The 17,546-nt window shown below is 38.9% G+C and overlaps 1 protein-coding gene across 2 annotated transcripts in view; it reads left to right on the top strand.

Annotated features, from left to right (window-relative positions):
• The window catches only part of NSRP1 (nuclear speckle splicing regulatory protein 1), a 53,562-nt gene extending 49,478 nt beyond the window's left edge, over positions 1–4,084 (top strand). For both annotated transcript variants that reach the window (XM_021704150.1, XM_021704151.1), the window contains exons 6-7: positions 704–812; positions 2,578–4,084. In XM_021704150.1, coding sequence (XP_021559825.1) covers positions 704–812; positions 2,578–3,634 — 1,166 coding nt within the window. In that variant the 3' untranslated portion in view covers positions 3,635–4,084. The remainder of the gene's footprint in view (positions 1–703; positions 813–2,577) is intronic.
• The last annotated feature ends 13,462 nt before the right edge of the window (positions 4,085–17,546 follow it).

Raw genomic sequence — 17,546 nt, 5'->3', positions numbered from 1 at the left:
CATTGCCTTAGAAAATAATTCCAAATGTAAAAAACCTTTATTATAAGTCATACACCACACGATATTTGTCAGAAGCAATATAAACTAAGATTTAAATCCTACTTATATTTTCTGGGTTTAGAAAACTAGAGTAACATCACTCAAGGAACTGGGTGGGCCTTCAGAAAAAGAATAATGTTAATTCAAGAAAGAACAAAAATGTGCAGGAGCCAAAGAATGTCTTAGGGCTTTACTTCAGACTTTCTAATCGTGGTCATTTCTCAAGATCTAAGTACATTGTATACTTAAAAATAACTTAATTGGCAAGTGCTCATAGAAGTTTTAAATAGAAGGAAATCAAATCTATAATATTCTGTCTAGGCATGTACTATGTGTTTATATAGAATACCAGTTGGCAAATTTTCTGTGAAGGACCAGATAAGTAAATATTTTAGGCTTTGTGTACCATATGATCTCTGCTGGAGCTACTAAATTCTGCCTTTCTAATGGAAAAGCAGCCTAAACAATAAATGAACAAGGCTACATTCCAATAAAAATTTCTTTACAAAAACAGTAGGCCACATTTGGCATGCAGGCTATAGTTTGCCAGCTAGATCCAAAGAGTAGTTGATACACTGTGTATGTTACATTCTCTACCTCTAAAACTGAACTGTGTTGTGCCTTGTTGAATCTATTCCTCTCACTTTTGCTTGCCCTCTCTTAGCACGTTTGGATGTAACCAAGCAGAAAGATCTCAGTGGATTTTATAGACACCTATTAAATCAAGCAGTTGGTGAAGAGGAAGTACCTACATGCAGCTTTCGTGAAGCCAGGTGAGACGCGGCATATGGAATAGTAGAAGAAAGATTCCTTTCATGATCTGTGGTTGTGGGATCATTTTAACCCTCTGAAAGATAGAGGATTGCAGCACTGCATATTGTGTTGTCAGCCAAACCTGACCTAATTGAATTGCTAGGGATTTGCAGTTTCTTAATTCAAAACCTACGGATTACATGTATGTTCAAATAGTATATAAGAGAAGTGGTTTATTTCCGTAAATAGAACATGGCCTCTATAAAACAGAAGATTCACGTATCAACAGCTAGAAATGCACTACCTGATGTGTAGCCACATTGCAAATACTCAGTTGCCACATTTGGCTAGTGGCTACCATATTAGATGGCACAGATACGAACATTACCCTGTCTGTAGATATGTCCATTAGCACTGGCATAGAAAGTAAGGATTGGAGGGGTTTTTTGATAAAATTATAAGATATTGTAGGAATGGTGAAATGACTGTCATAAGTATATAGCTGAAGGTAAAAGGGAGAATTTGTCTTAAGCTTGTATCTGAGTAAATGGTTTTTTGGAACAGAAACATTCATATTAGAGGATCTAAGTCTGTGTTGCTGGGAAAAGGAAAGAGTAGAATTAAGGCTAAAGAGACAGAATTAGATTTATACTCCACCTTCCCTCCCCCCCCTCCAAATGCTGGGTTTGATTACAAAATTGATGAAAATTGTGAGTCTAAGAAAATATATTTGAAGACAGATTTTTGAGTGGAAAATTAGAATTTCTATTAGAGTTTCATCTGGAATAGTTGTGAGGCCAGCCATGAAACTCCATAATGTCATTTAATAGTTGTACTTTTCTCAGAGTCTAATAATAGAATTCCAAAGTATTAGATAATCCTTCAGCCAAGACAGTTCTGCCAGCAGTTCCCAGAGAACCACAGTTGTTCTCTTAGTATGATTATTATGCGATCAGTAAGAATGAACGTGTGGCTAATGTAAATAAATGAGCCGCACTTATCAGTTGGGAAAATGTGGGTGATGTAAACAATTTTTAGTGTTATTGATTGTAATCAGATGGATTCACGTATTCCTATTTTGTTGTGATAGGTGCCAGGGGGTAATACCAGGATGCTCGTGCCTTTTTAATCGTAAGAGATTATTTAGTGATATTTAGAATTAGATTTTGCTGTGAAAATATCTCAGCTATTTCCAGGACTATTCTTGAATTTTTTAAAAAGAAAGGAATAAGAATCCAACAAAGAGCTGCAACTTGAACTTCATGTTGTGAAAATAGTACTTAGATCCAGAATATATCTTACTTTTCCCAATTTTTCTTTGTCATGCTTAACAAAAATGAAGACCTTACAACAGACTTATGCCTAAAGATTCTAGTGGTCCAATACAGAAAGGCTCATTTTCTCTATTTCACTTCTACCTTTTTCTGAAAATATTCTGAATGGTTAGAAAATACTAGTTTGGGGGCACCTGGATGGCTCAGTGGGTTAAGCGACTGCCTTTGGCTTAGGTCGTGATCTCAGGGTCCTGGGATCGAGTCCCACGTCGGGCTCCCTGCCCATCGGGGAGCCTGCTCCCTCTGACCCTCTCCCCTGTCATGCTGTTTCTCTCTCAAAAAAAATAAAAAGAAAATACTAGTTTGCAGATGTTTACAAGGTAAATAGACAGCACCTTTTTGCATTTAGTAGTTGCATTGGTTTAAGTATTGAGAAAAATTATATGAACACTTCATGTGCTTATTACTACAGTGATAATGTGGCATTTTGTGTTATATTATTTGTTTTAAGGTCTGGGATAAAGGAAGAGAAATCAAGGGGTTATTCTGATGAAGTAAGTTCAGAGAACAGAATACCACATGAGAAATGCAGTCTCCAGACTGTTGTGCAAGCAGAAGAAAACCCAGATGCAGACAGTGACTTTTATGCTAATAGTGAGGATGATGAAATGGAAGAAAATAATAAAGTGAACTGCAGAAGGAAAAAGGTCACAGAGACCTCCGAGAGTGACCCCAAGCATCAGAGAAATCAAGCGCACTCACGGTCTTCTAGTGAAGAAAGGGAGCATGGTACCAAATGCCACACAAAAAGGTCCAAGTCAGGAGTTCATGAGAAAAGGGAAGATCAGCACCAAGAGAGACAATCCAGGGATCATGAGAACTATTACACTGACCGTGGTTCCCGAAAAGAAAAGAAGGATTCTCAGAGGCACAGAGAGGTCAGTCACAGAGCTTCTCACTGGAAGAGGCATGAACATGAAGATAAACTGAGGGGAAGAGACCAAAGAGAAAGAAATGACAGAGATTGGAAAAGGGAGAAAGACAGGGAGAAATACTCCCCAAGAGAACAAGAAAGAGATAGATCACGAAATGATCATGACCGACACAATGAGAAAGGAGAGAAAGAAGAGAAAAGCAAAGAAAAGGAAGAGCATATGAAAGCAAGGAAAGAAAGATATGAAAACAGTGATAAGTACAGAGATAGAGAACAAGAAATGAGTGTTCAATCTTCAGAAAGAAGCCGAGACAAAAAAGAAAGCAGCCCAAATTCTAGGGCAAAGGATAGGTTTCTTGACCGGGAAAGATCCAATAAAATGAGAAATACGGAAAAGGACAAAGAAAGAAACCCAGAAAAACCCTCCAGTTCTGAAACATCCGTGGGAGCAAAACACATACTCATAGAGGGATGCCAAGAGATGGGCAAAGAACAAGAGAGACCACATGAGGTGGGGAACAAGTTTGCAAAACGAAGCAATGAAGAAACTGTAATGTCGGCTAGAGACAGGTACCTGGCCAGGCAAATGGCACGGGTTAATGCAAAGACGTATATTGAGAAAGAAGACGATTGATAACTGCCCAAATAGAAAGACCTGTGGAAGCACAAAAATTGTAACTCCTGGACCATGGTGTGTGAAGGCACAAAGGAGTGTGTTAACAGTGGTTGGGAGGGTATTTTTTAATGTATTTTCAGAATTCATTTTTGGTTAAGTAAAAAATAAGTCCTTTTTTCTTGAATGTTTGAGTGAATTGATATATATATTACCAATACCACATTCTTGGTTGTAATCAAGCCACTTAAAGAATGTTAAATCCCTATAGTTACTTAATGAGGAAAATGGGCTCCACTGTAGCTATTAAAAAATAATTCAAACAACTCCCCTAATAATGTTGGTTTTGTTGCAGGAAGGTGTTAGGTTTATAAATACTGTATTCTAGATAAAAATATGGATTTCAGGGGCGCCTGGGTGGATCAATCGTTAAGCGCCTGCCTTCGGCTCAGGTCATGATCCCAGGGTTGTGGGATCGAGCCCCTCATCAGGCTCCCTGCTCAGCGGGAGGCCTGCTTCTCCGTCTCTCACTCCCCCTGCTTGTGTTCCCTCTCTCACTGTCTCTCTCTGTCAAATAAATAAATAAAATCTTCAAAAAAAAAATTTTTTTTAAATGTGGATTTGAACAATAGAGACTATTGTTATACTTCACATTCTGAAATTTGTGTTAATGTATAATGGATCATACATCTTGTGTAAGTAACTTTCTAGCTCACAGCACATTTGGCTTAAATGCAAATAAAAATAGTGATGTGTTTGTACATTTAATTCATGCTCATATTTTATTTTAAAAGTATGTCACTCATTTATGCCACAATTCCTCTTTTATTTTTTTAATTTTAAAAATCACTTTAATTCTGATCCCCTATCAAGTTAGTAAATTGGTTATGTTATTTTAGTCAGTTTTAGGTAAGGGTAAAAAGATGGAGACATTTAGTCAAAATGAAGTTAGCTAAAGATTCAGGTAGCCTATTTAAGAGCCTGTCTTATTTTATATACTTAAGAAACTTAACATTTGGGGGCACCTGTGTGGGTCAGTTGGTTAAATGTCTGACTTGATTTCAGCTCAGGTTGTGATCTCAGGGTCATGAGATCGAGCCCCATGTCAGGCTCCTGTGCTAGGTGGGATTCTCCCTCTCCTCTGCCCCTCCCCCTGCTCTCTCTCAAAAAAAAAAAAAAAAAAAAGAATACTGAGTTTTAGAAAAGACCTAATATTAAGGATCAAATTTAGCATTCATAAATCATTTTATTATAGCTTTAAAGCCAAAAAGGGAAAGTAACAAGAAATCTAATGCCCATATCTCTTGACTGATACATTAAATATCAGTTGCATCCGAATAATTTAAAAAGATCAGTGATGGGGCACCTGGGTGGCTCAGTCAGTTAAGCGTCTGCCTTCAGCTCAGGTCATGATCTCAGGGTCCTGGGATCGAGCTCCATGTCAGGCTCCATGCTCAGCGGGGAATCTGATTCTTTCTCTGCCTCTGTGTGCGCGCTCTCAAGTAAATAAAATCTTTAAATAAAAATAAAATAGATCAGTGACAGACACTTAAAAAGCACTGAATACATGTACACAGAGGGAGTCATATAACTGAAAAAGTTCAGGTGAGATGATGGAAGAGCATGAGTGACAGGCTAAAAATCTTCAACCTTGATAGGGGAATATGGTTCCTTTGTTGGAGTTGTTACAAGTAGAGCCATATATTAGATTAAAATTTTTTAAAGATTTTATTTATTTGACAGAGCACAAGCAGGGGGAGCAGCAGAGGGAGAGGGAGAAGCAGACTCCCCACTGAGCAGGGAGCCCGATGTGCGGCTCCATCCCAGGACCCTGGGATCATGACCTGAGCCGAAGGCAGATGCTCAACCAACTGAGCCACCCAGGCGCCCCTGGAAAGATTAATTTAACTATAGTATGTAAGCTGTAGTCAAGGAGGGAGAGACTGGAGTTAAATCTGATAAGAAATTAGATTTCTTTCCCCCAGTAGTTCAGAGACTTTCACAAAGCAGCTTGGATGCTTTGGATAGGAAAAGCTATGTATTACTCTTAACAAAATTTGACATAACTCAGGGACGAACTACAAATTAGGGGTTTTCTTTTGATCTCCAGATACATAGATGTTTTTGCCTCTCTGGCATTCATTTTACCCTTTTCTGAGAACAGTGCCTTGGTTTTCCCTTGGGGAAGTACCCCTTCACTACTTAATCCAGTGGTTCAGATGGGGTTGAAGAGGCTCCAGGAAAGGTATGTGACTTAAGCGAGGCCAAGTCAGACTTAAAGAGATGTTTTCCACTACCATTGCCGACTTCAAAAGTGAGGTAAGTCCAGAGTTGTATGGGAGAATGAGTGCCTCACTGCCTGACAGGCTAATTGGTTAACACGGAATGAACACATCCAGTGCAAAAAGAGAACATTACCTGACCCACAGAAGCTCTCTTCACACCCCTTCCTGGCTTCCTTATTACCCCTTCCCCTTTCACTTTTTTTTAAAGATTTTACTTATTGGAGAGAAAGCATAAGCCGGGGAGGAGCAGAGGGAGAAGGACAAGCAGACTCCACGCTGAGCATAGAGTCCGATGTGAGGCTCGATCCCATGACCCATGAGATCATGACCTGAGCCAAAACCAAGAGCCGGAAGCTTAACTGACCACCCAGGCACCCTCTCCCACTTTGACTTTTAACACCATAGATTAGTTTTTCTTGTTTTCTAGATTTTATAGTACTTATACATTCTACTGCAGTTGGACATTGAGTTATTTCCTGTTTGGGGTTATTATGAATACACTTCTAGGAGCATTCTGGTCCTTGTCAAAATTTTAGCATGTACATGTATATGTTTTGGTTGGGTATTTCCTAGGGATGGAATTGCTGACCCATAGGTTATGCATAGTGTAGCTTTATTAGGTACTGTCAGTTATCCAAAATATACATCATCAATGTATTCTCATACATTGCTCCACGTTCTTGCTTACACTTGGTAACTGTTTAACTTTTGTCTTTTGAGTTTTGTCGTTCTGTTGGGTGTGATGATATCTCACGGTTTTGTGGTTCCCTTATGGCTGCCATATATTTATTAGCATTTGAGTATCTCCCTTTTGAAGAGTGTTTCTTTTGCCTATCTTGGAGGGGTTGGGGCTATTATCTGCCTTTTTTCATGACCTAAATTATTTTTTATTTTTTTAGAGTGGGAGAGAGAATCCCAAGCAGGCTCCATGCCCAGTGCAGAGCCTGATGTGGGGCTCGATCTCAACCCCAAGATCATAACCCAAGCCAAAATCAAAAGTAAGACATTTAGGGGCGCCTGGGTGGCTCAGTCGTTAAGCTTCTGCCTTCGGCTCAGGTCGTGATCCCGGGGTCCTGGGATTGAGTCCCACATCGGGCTCCCTGCTCAGCGGGAAGTCTCCTTCTCCCTCTCCCACTCCCCCTGCTTGTGTTCCTTCTCTCGCTGTGTCTCTCTCTGTCAAATAAAATATTAAAAAAAAAAAAAAAAAGACATTTAACCAACTGAGCCACCCAGGCGCTCCAATTCTTTATATATTCTAGGTAGGAGTTGTCTTTGCAAGTAATTTCTCCCCCTCAGTGGTTTGCCTTTTCACTCTCAATGGTACCTATTAATGAACAGAAATCTTTAATTGTCAAAGTTCAAGTTAATCAAAAGTTAAAATTTAAAGCTCACTTCCTCAGTTGCTTAGACATTTGAAGATGTCAATAGCCGCATGTATCTAGTGGCTACCATATAGGAAAGTGCAGATTTATATAACATTTCTACCATTGCAGAAAGTTCTGGACAGCATTCTTCTAGAAGCATAATGCTTCTACAGTAATGTCTACTTTTCACAATTAGATTTACCATGCCCCTGGAAAGAATGTTTTATATAGTATAATATGGGGAGTAAGATTTTTTTCCAACTGGGTAGCAAATAGACTCATCAGTGAGTGAAAATTTGTTCAAATTAAAACCACAATGAATACCACCAAACATCCACCGAGAATGGCAAAAATATTTAGATACAATACTAAGTGTTGCTTTCGACATGGAGCAGTAGTCATCTATGCTACCAGTGGCAAATGAACTTGTAGAACCTTTTTTGAAAACAATGTGGTGATGCACATTTTCTATAACTTGTGTTTTTCCACAGGTGCACCAGGAATTTTCATAATAGTGTTTTTCATCAAACCAGAAATAACCTAGAATGTCACCATTAGTAAATGAATCTGGTATCTATATAAACACAATACAGTGAAAACACTAGAGCTACACACAATTGGGATGAATTTCACAGTATTGTAAGAAAAAGTAATTTGCTTTGTTATTTTTAAAAGAAGCAAAATGATACCATATATAGATACATGGTAAGTAAAACTAAGAAAAAGCAAGGAAATGATTGTTAGAGTCAAGATTCATGATACAAGAGAGGTACACACAGGGCTTCTAGATGCTGACAATGTTCCACTTCTTGACTTGGATGGTAGTTACTTGGCTGTTCTTCTCATTGTAAATATGTTTTATATATTCTGTACGTGTAATATATCTCAACATTTTTGTAATCTTATTTTTTTTTTTAAGATTTTATTTATTTGACAGAGACAGCAAGAGAGGGAACATAAGCAGGGGGAGTGGGAGAGGGAGAAGCAGGCTTCCCGCCAAGCAGAGAGCCCGATGCGGGACTCGATCCCAGGACCCTGGGATCATGACCCGAGCTGAAGGCAGACGCTTAACCGACTGAGCCACCCAAGTGTCCCTGTGTGTTCTTTTTTAAGATTTTATTTATTGGGATGCCTGGGTGGCTTAATCAGTTAAACATCTGCCTTCGGCTCAGGTCATGATCCCAGGGTCCTAGAATCGAGTCCCGCCTCGGGCTCCTTGCTCAGCAAGGAGCCTGCTTCTCCCTCTGCCTGCTGTTCCTCCTGCTTGTGCTCTCTCTTTCTCTCTCAAATAAATAAAATCTTTAAAAATTTTATTTATTTACTTGAGAAAGGGAAGGAAAAGCAGGCTCCTGCTGAGCAGAGAGCCCGATGCGGGGCTTGATCCCAGGACCCTGGGATCATAACCTGAGCCAAAGGCAGATGCGTAAGTGACTAAGCCACCCAGGTGCCCTTAGATGTGTTCTTTTACATGGATGTGAGGTCCATGGGGTGCCTGGGTGGCTCAGTCGGTTAAGTGTCCAACTCTTGGTTTCGGCTCATGTCATGATCTCCTGGGTAGTGGGATTGAGCCCCACATCAGGCTCCACGCTCAGCGGGGAGTCGGCTTGGGGGTTATCTCCCTCTGCTCTTCCTCTCACTCTCTCTCAAATAAATAAATACATCTTTTTAAGAATAAGTAAATAAATAAGATCCAAAATAATGTACTTAAATTTTACGAATTGATAAATAGCTGTTCCCCTGACTCAATTTTCAACAATACACAAGTAACTCAAAATGTTTTCATTTTCCTTCTCCCTCCCCTTGTTGACTCTCACTGCAATCATATCAAATACATAGTGCTGTTTCATGATAACCAGGCCTTCCCACATACTGGTTGCTTTGCCTAGAATGCCACCTATGTTTCTACCTAACTTGTTCCTTTTTTTTTTTAAAGATTTTATTTATTTATTTGACAGATAGAGAACACAAGTAGGCAGAGTGGCAGACAGAGGGGGAGGGAGAAGCAGGCTCTTCACTGAGCAGGGAGCTAGACATGGGGCTCGATCCCAGGACCCCAGGATCATGACCTGAGTCAAAGGCAGCAGCTTAACTGACTGAGCCACCCAGGCGCCCCTACCTAACTTGTTACTTTTAAAACTGAACAAAAGTGGTATTGCCTCCATAAAGGCTCTCTTAATACCGCTCTTTCAGCAGCACCTCTATCTTCTTTGCATTCTGTGCATTATGATAGTATGTTAGTTGTTGAAGGGCAAAGACCCAATCTCAACTTTATATGCCCAATGCCTACTCTAATGCAAAGTTTTGTTTCTTTTATCTTAATATCCCCTAAGCATTTCTTAAAATCAGAATTATTAAACTGGAATGACCTTAGAGATCATCTAATGTAACCCTTCCAATTTAAAATGTTTTTAATGCACTATGACATCATGTTTAAAAGCTGAGACTTGGAGGTCTAGGGTCTACTACTTACTAGCTGCATAGCCTTGGACAAATTAAGTTCTCTACGCTTCAGTCTCATTTGTAAAATGGGGATAATAAAAGTGTTTCTTTTGGGGCACCTGGCTGGCTCAGTCAGAGGAGCATGCAGCTCTTGATCTCAGGGTTGTGAGTTTGAGCCCCACATGGGGTATAGAGATTACTTTTTAAAAAAATCTTAAGAAAATAAAAAATGAAAGTGTGTCTTTCATAAGATTGATGTGAGAATTGCTTAAAACAATGCATGCAATGCTGTGCCTGACATTAGTAAGCACCCAGTAAATATCAGTATTTGTCATCAGTTATATTATTACTACCCATGAGGAGATGGGGCTGGTGAAGTTGAGTGACTTATGTAAGGTTACTTAGTTTAGTAGTTGCTGAGAAAGGAGCCCTTGTCTTCTCAATCCTGTCTGTTCTTTGCATTGATGCAGGGAAGGTTTTTGCTTTTGGAAAAATATATGACATCAGTCATACGATGGAGGGAAACTAGGCCAGATAAATGACATGAAATATGTATTTTCATGCATTTAGCAAGTTGGGGGCTATGTGCCAGATGTGTTACATTCTTGTTCATTGTGTTAAGAAGACAAAGCCTAAAAGAAGAAATAAGGAATAGTTAGCAGGAAAATTTGTGGGTTGGGAAAAAGAGTTTAAAAATATACTTAAGTTTCTCTCCTGGAAGATGCTTTCTTTATCCAAGCTCTGCCCACCCCATTATACTACTAATCCCCATCCTCACTTTGCCCCTTAAGAAAATATGATGGCTTTTTAAGGCTTTAATTATAACTATGAATGTAAACTGATCCTCTCCCCTTTTGATCATCCCTTCCCTAGCAATTCAGTCCATTAAGGGGTGCTGTGCAGGGTAAAAGCTATCATGGCCCAGAGCTGGGTGTCACTAAAACCCAGTGAAGAAAAGAATTATGTAGGCACAGCCTACACTCTGTGTCAGCCCAAATGAGAGTGGAGGGTAATAGTGCAGAGAGGAGGCCCATGCAAGAGGTTGAGCCCAGGTGTGGTCAAGAAGGCATCCATAGAGTGAGTGCAGTGTGACTGCCCAGGACGGTTGTCAGCCTGAGCAAGGTGAGAAGCGCATCCGTTCAGGGGACAATCCCAGCACCAGGGGTCAGAACCTGAGTGGGAGAAGGAGATCAGAAGCCGTAGACTATTGCTTACGTTCAGGGACACCGATCAAATAAGGAAATCTATTCAGGATAATGGGAACCAGGCTTCTCATTGTCCTAGAAGGGGTTATAAATATAAAGACAGAAAGCGAGAGAGAACTTTGCAGTGTTGGGTTAGAACTGGAGATACTGGTGTGAACTCAGTTTTCACAGTAGAGATCCAGAAATAATTAAGGAATGCAAGTGTGTGTGTGTGTGTGTGTGTGTGTGCATGAATACATACATGCACACACATACTTTTGTTCTGTCCAATGAGAGGACTTGGGATCAGTGACAGCCCAATAGCAATGATCATACCTACCCCCTAAATCTTGGTTTCTAAATACATCATTCACTAAAAGGAACCAGGGCTTCCTGGAGGAAAGGCTGTGTCAGGGAAAGTACAAGATGCTCCTGGAACATTTTAGTCCAGAAAGTAAGGAAGTGTTCTAAATGATGAGGACATGTCAAAGGGACGGCTTGCCAAGACTCTCACTGGCTCAGCATGGGATGATTTGAGCATCAAAATTAATGATTATAGTCCACTGAACAAAATAGAAATCCATAACAAATACATGAATAAAAGTTAGAGAAGGAAGGGGTTATTTGCACAATCTCAGAGGAACACTCCCTTACAAAATACTAATTAATTACAAAAAAGAAAAGAAACTTGACAGCGAAAAGCCTGGCAGACACCACCTTATTTGTGTGATTGAAGTTAACATGAATATGGGACAAATCAAATTGTGCTCCTCCAGATAGAGGAACACAGCATCATTCCCACGATATTTGCCAAAATACTTAGCCTGAATCTAATCATGAGGAATCCATCTTCAAACAAATCAAACTGAGGGGCATTCTGCCAAATATCTGATTTGTAATCTTCAGAAGTATTGAGGTCATGAAAGTCAAGGGAAGACTGGGAATCTGTTCTGGCCTGAAGGAGACAAAAGCGACATGAAACTAAATGAAATGTGTGATTCTGGACTGGATCCTTTTGCTAAAAGGTCTGAGATTAAATGGCAGTGACGTATCAATGTCACTTTCCTGATTTTGATGGTTGTATTATGGTTATGAAGGAGAATGTCCATATTTGTTGAAAATACATCCCTCATGATTTTCATTTTTGAATTTAGGATCTGTGTATTTAGGCTTCTATGGATGATGATTTTAAAGATAAAGTGCAAATAACCTTTGGCCTTGAATCAGAAAGCCGAGGCGTAAGTCCTGTCCTGGAACTTTTCAGCCGTGAACTTGGGCAAATTAATTGACTCCTTTGAGCCTCAGTCTCCTCATCGGCAACACTAGGGAAATAACACCCAGAGTTCTGATGATCACGTTGGATGATATATATGAAAACACATTATTAACTAAAGTTCTGCACAAATTGCAAAAATTGTAGTAATTTAGCTTTACTGAAATTTAATATTTTTAATTCTAGGTAGTTTTGATACTAAGTATTTGCAAATGACATGTAGTGTTGGGGAGTTGTATAAATGTTTTGATAATGTACAGTTAAGATTAAGATTTTTATCTTAACCTTAAGAGGTTGGAAGTTTTGTTTTTATTGTGAGACAGAACAAATCTATATATCATGATGTTAAGAGTTATTACAGTTGACAGTTCACAACATAAGGCATTTGCTGAGATCTCTCATCTAACCTGGACTGCGTAAATGAATACAGGGACATGCTATGCATCTTAAAGAGGGGATTCTACTTTTATACAAATAAAACTTAGTTTAGTTCTGCCACTAAAGTTTAAAAATGTTTTATGTAAAAAATAAATAGAAATTCCATTGTACCACTGTGGACTGAAGTGAATAGAAGAAGGAATTCACTTAATTGTAGTTGTAGGTAATATGGAAGAGGAAAGTAAAGATGAAGGGAAAGAAATACCATTTATATAATTCAATTAACCATAATCAAGAACTTGAAGTACCTCACTGATATGTCCAACACATATAGTATCCTGAAAAATTGTTTGTAAATCAAATCCTATTTACTTTAAAGATTTATTTATTTGAGGGGCATCTGGGTGGCTCAGTTGGTAAGCATCTGCCTTCAGCTCAGGTCATGATCCCGGGATCCTGGGATCGAGCCCCTAGTCGGGCTCTCTGCTCAGCAGGGAGCCTGCTTCTGACTCTCCCACTCCCCCTACCTGTGTTCTCTCTCTCGCTGTCTCTCTCTGCCAAATAAATAAATAAAAATCTTAAAAAAAAAAAGATTTATTTGAGAGAGAGAGTATGTGTGAGTTGGGGAGGGGCAGAGGAAGAAGAGAATCCCAAGAAGACTCCCCACTGTGTGCGGGGCTCATTGCGGGGGCTCAATCTCAGGACGCTGAGCAGAAATTAAGAGTCAGACACTCAACTGACTGAGCCAACCAGGGGCCCCAATCAAATCCTATTTTAAATGCCATTGAAGAAATAACTGCAAACTCTTGAAGTCCCTAATTTTATCTTTTAAAATATGCATTTTTCATAAATCAAGTTTTCTCAAGGTGCACTTCTAGTATTAGAGTTTGAATAAGAAGTATCTTTCAAAATAGCTTTTTTTTTTCTTTTTAAGATTTTTATTCTTAAGTAATCTCTACACCCAACATGGGGCTTGAACTCAAAACCCTGAGATCAAGAGTCACATGCTCTACCAACTGAGCCAGCCAGGCACCCCCAGAATAGCTTTAAAAAAAACCCCAGAAAATGTTCTTATTTGGTTATAGTATTTTAGGTATTTTAGCATAAAGATGGGATAACTCATCCTCCCCAAATATTTGTTGTTTGGGCTGTCAGTGTTTACAAACTGCTAGAAATAATGATCTACTATCATTTAGTTGAGCAATTTGGCATGGATATTGTGATCTGTTGGTAAGAGAAATACCATCTGAAATTCCAACTGAAATATATTGTGAATCATTAAAAAAAAAAAGACTTCTTCTCTTGAAAAGGTGAGTGATTTTGAAACACTCCCTTTAGAAACAATACTAAATAGGTCCCAATTATATGAAACAGAAGGACAGACATATTTTAAGATTCCATCCTAAAATGTTTATCTTTTCCACTGAGGTAAATGCCCACTAAACCAATTGAGAGGAGTATTATTTCATTCTAGCAGAGGAAATAACCTCACCTTCATTTAGAAATTTCCAGATCCCAGGAAGAGCAGAGAAATTAGCTAGATCACCAGGTTTGCTCTGCCTGTAATGTGGTTATCTAAACGTTAAAATATTGTTCTATCATTAAAATTTAGAGAGAGTTAAGCAATGAGGGGAAAGTAAGAAAAAAAAGTTTAGAAATTTGAAATACTCCATCTATGGAGCTACTTACGCTGAATTTTAATAAGATAATTTACTTATCTCTGATACTGAAAAAAAAACTTCAAAAACCAGAATGTTTCAAGTGGACCTGAACAGCTTTCTACAGTTTAGGGATAATCTTTCTGCTGTAACATTTCTTTTCCCATATTTGATTTTATAAATTTCTCTCTCTGACATGCTTCTCAAATAAGCACTTTAAAAACTCAACTTCCCAGTGAAGAGCCTTTTGTGTAACTCACCTTGTTTTAAATGATGTGTGAACTCCATGATGACTTTAACGTATATAAGGCTTCCCACTGAGCATAGGACTATTTTGCTTTTATTACATTACTTAATTACTTATGGGATGACAGGTTGTAACATAGTCTCTCTGAGGAACCTACTGCTTTTCCCCACTACCCCCTGACCAAAAAAAAAAAAAAAAAAAGGAATGAAGATAAGGATAGTGAAAAATGTCCTCTGATTACTGCCGTGTTTAATGACACCATTCTGAACAATTCTGGTATCTTAAGCACCAGTTGTTGATTTATGAGTAGGGGAGTCGAGATGTGCTAAGAAGGGAACCAGGCTTGGATTGTACGATTCTGTAGCTAAGCACTAAGATATGGGTAAGAACACCACAGTTAAGCCATTGCCTTCCATAGTTTTAAGCTTTGCTCTGACGGTGAACCCCCAAATCAATTATACAATAGGTAGAACATTTCGGGTCACTCTTTCCTACTTATCAGAGAGAATACGATTGTAATTCTAGGAGAGTAATCTCCCTTTTCAGGCGTGGAGGTGGGGTGGATGGGTTAAATGGAAATTCATATTTAAGCTTAAATTTTGAGATTGGTATTACAAGTTAACAAGCTTAGTAAAAAGAGGATGGTGAGGGAATGACTCATCTCACCAAATAACTTTTTTTTTTTTTGCCTTATTGTGAGATTTCATTATTTGATTTGATTTTTGCTAGTTGATTTTGGAGCTATTCTGTTGACTTTGTGCTTGTCAGGGTCTTCATCTCCAGATGGGGCAGCCAGGGCAATGAATTTAGGTTATAAGTCATATGCGTTCTAAACAACAAATGGAATAAATTTTAAATAGGTTGTAAGTTTTCTGGAAGGGAGATGAATTCTTTGGCTTCATTGCTTATCAATGTAGGAAACAACCTTAATCAGCTGAATTGCCCTCCATGCCTTTATCTTGTGTCTTGCCTATTTCTTGGGTATTTCTTACTAATAAAATCACAGCAAAAAAAAAAAAAATTAACTTCAGTACTCAAATAACTTTACAATTTAATTCCATTTTTATTCTTTACTTTTATGTAAATACTGCATTAGATGTAAAAGGTCTTTAAAAGATTATTTTAAAGTCCACCTACCTACTTCTAAGTTTTCCTTTAAAAAAAAATCCATAATAGTAAATAGGGATCAAGTAAATGCAAACTGTGCAGAACAGAGATTTTGTTATTTTTTTTAAGTCCAGTGAAGTCTGAAAACTTTTCAAAACACCTATATAATTCCCTCAGCACCTGGCTTGGCAAAACTCTATTCTGTTTGAAAAGTGCTTTTTAAAAAATGATGTCTTTGGAACATGCGTAAGTGTGTGTGGGATGGAAAGAATCCATATCTGAATATCTTTATAAAGTAGTTCTTAAAATTTGCAAAGCTATTTACCACTGAATCACGCTGCCGCTTCTACAACCCCTCTCCTTTCAGCACACTAGAAAGCAAAGAGAATGGAAATAAGGTAGCATGAAGGAATGAAAGAGCGAAGATAATGAAGGTAGGTCAGTGAGGGACATTTTTTAATCCCTCTTCTCTTTTCCTCTAATATTTTGGGAAACTTCTCAGCAGCTCACATCTATAAGGAAAATATCCTGCTGGGAGAAGCAAAGAATCAGAAATAGAAGAATGTAAGGGGAGTACATGAAGATGGCTGGGGCAGAGATTGTTGGGGAAAGAAGCCAAGAGAGGAAGATCTGTAATTGGATAAAAACCAAGCTTCTGCTACATGGGTCTTCTTTCTATAAGGTGGTTGGAATTAAATGCTATATATAGAGGACCGAAATGATGTGGGGCAAGATGATTGAGTCCTTTTATCATCGACTAGGCTTTATTCCCTTCAAGATTTTGGTGAGGAAATCTTACACTACAAGGTAAATTTACTTCTTTAGTTATGCATCTGAAAGTCACAAGCCACTCAAGATCAAATTTACTTGATCTGTATTCAAGGCTTTATGTGGAATGCAAGGTTATTCATTTAACTGACCCTTTTCCAGTTAGCCTCAATCTTGAATATTAGCTGGAGGGCTCACAATCCTGGTGGTCAACCAGGAAGTGTTAGGGGAATTCCATTTAAGGCCAACCCATAGTCTCCAATTACTTCTAGATTGAGGGTGACCTTGGTTAAGGTCAGGGTGCCAGACTCTATACCCTATAAGCAAGAATTGATTTATCCTCTCTTCACAAAGCAAGGTAACCTGAGCGGTCAAACCCGGTAATTTGAAACAGGGCTTAAACCAGATAGTCAACTGGACACCGAAGACACATTTGTCAGTATCCGTCTTCAAAGCAGTTTACGGCCAAGCCACAGTCACTAATGAAATAGGCCAGATTTGCCTGTGGAACATTATCCTGAATGTTTAACTGGCAGAGACAGGAAGATGGCAATGAAGTGCAGCAAATGCTAAAGACCAGCCCATAAAGGAAGGTGCGTGCTAAAGCGGGGTCACTGGGGAAGGCGAAGTTGGCAGTGATACCCTTATAATAACATACATACGCATTTGAGTAGGTGGAATTGTTAATGTAAGAAAAATTAGAGGAAATTCATATAGTTTGTAATGGGCCCAAAGTATTGGACTAGAGACAAGGATACACTGAAACAACAGTATACACAGACACACATGCTCACGTGAATACATTATTTTTCCATTTAGTTTCTACCTCTCCCTCTGCTGACTCCACAACAGCACACGGGTTACAGGGTTCTAGTAGATTCCAGCTACAGAATTCTATGCTACTCAGAAAATATATGGCTAACAAAACAGCATCCCTGTTTTCCCCTGCATGGTTTATGCACTCATGAACAGTGAAACCTTTAGAAGCAATGGATGTCAGATACCAATGATCATAACAAGAAATGACACAGGAGACTTGTACAAACTTGCTTCTCAGCCTAATCCTAACTGATTAGATGGTGGCTTCCATCACCTCCATACACACCCTCACGCATCCAAAATAGTCCAGTTTAGCTGTGTCATAGAGCTAACGTGGTGATATGTCCAGGAGATTTCCCAGAAACAAGTAGTTGGAGGCCATAAGGGTCTGGGCACCATAGTCTTTTGGGA

The sequence above is a fragment of the Neomonachus schauinslandi genome, chromosome 15 (assembly GCF_002201575.2).
Source record: "Neomonachus schauinslandi chromosome 15, ASM220157v2, whole genome shotgun sequence".
In the NCBI taxonomy this organism is placed as follows: domain Eukaryota; kingdom Metazoa; phylum Chordata; class Mammalia; order Carnivora; family Phocidae; genus Neomonachus; species Neomonachus schauinslandi.
The sequence above is the reverse complement of the archived record's forward strand: the minus strand, read 5'-3'. Positions and strand labels throughout refer to the sequence as shown.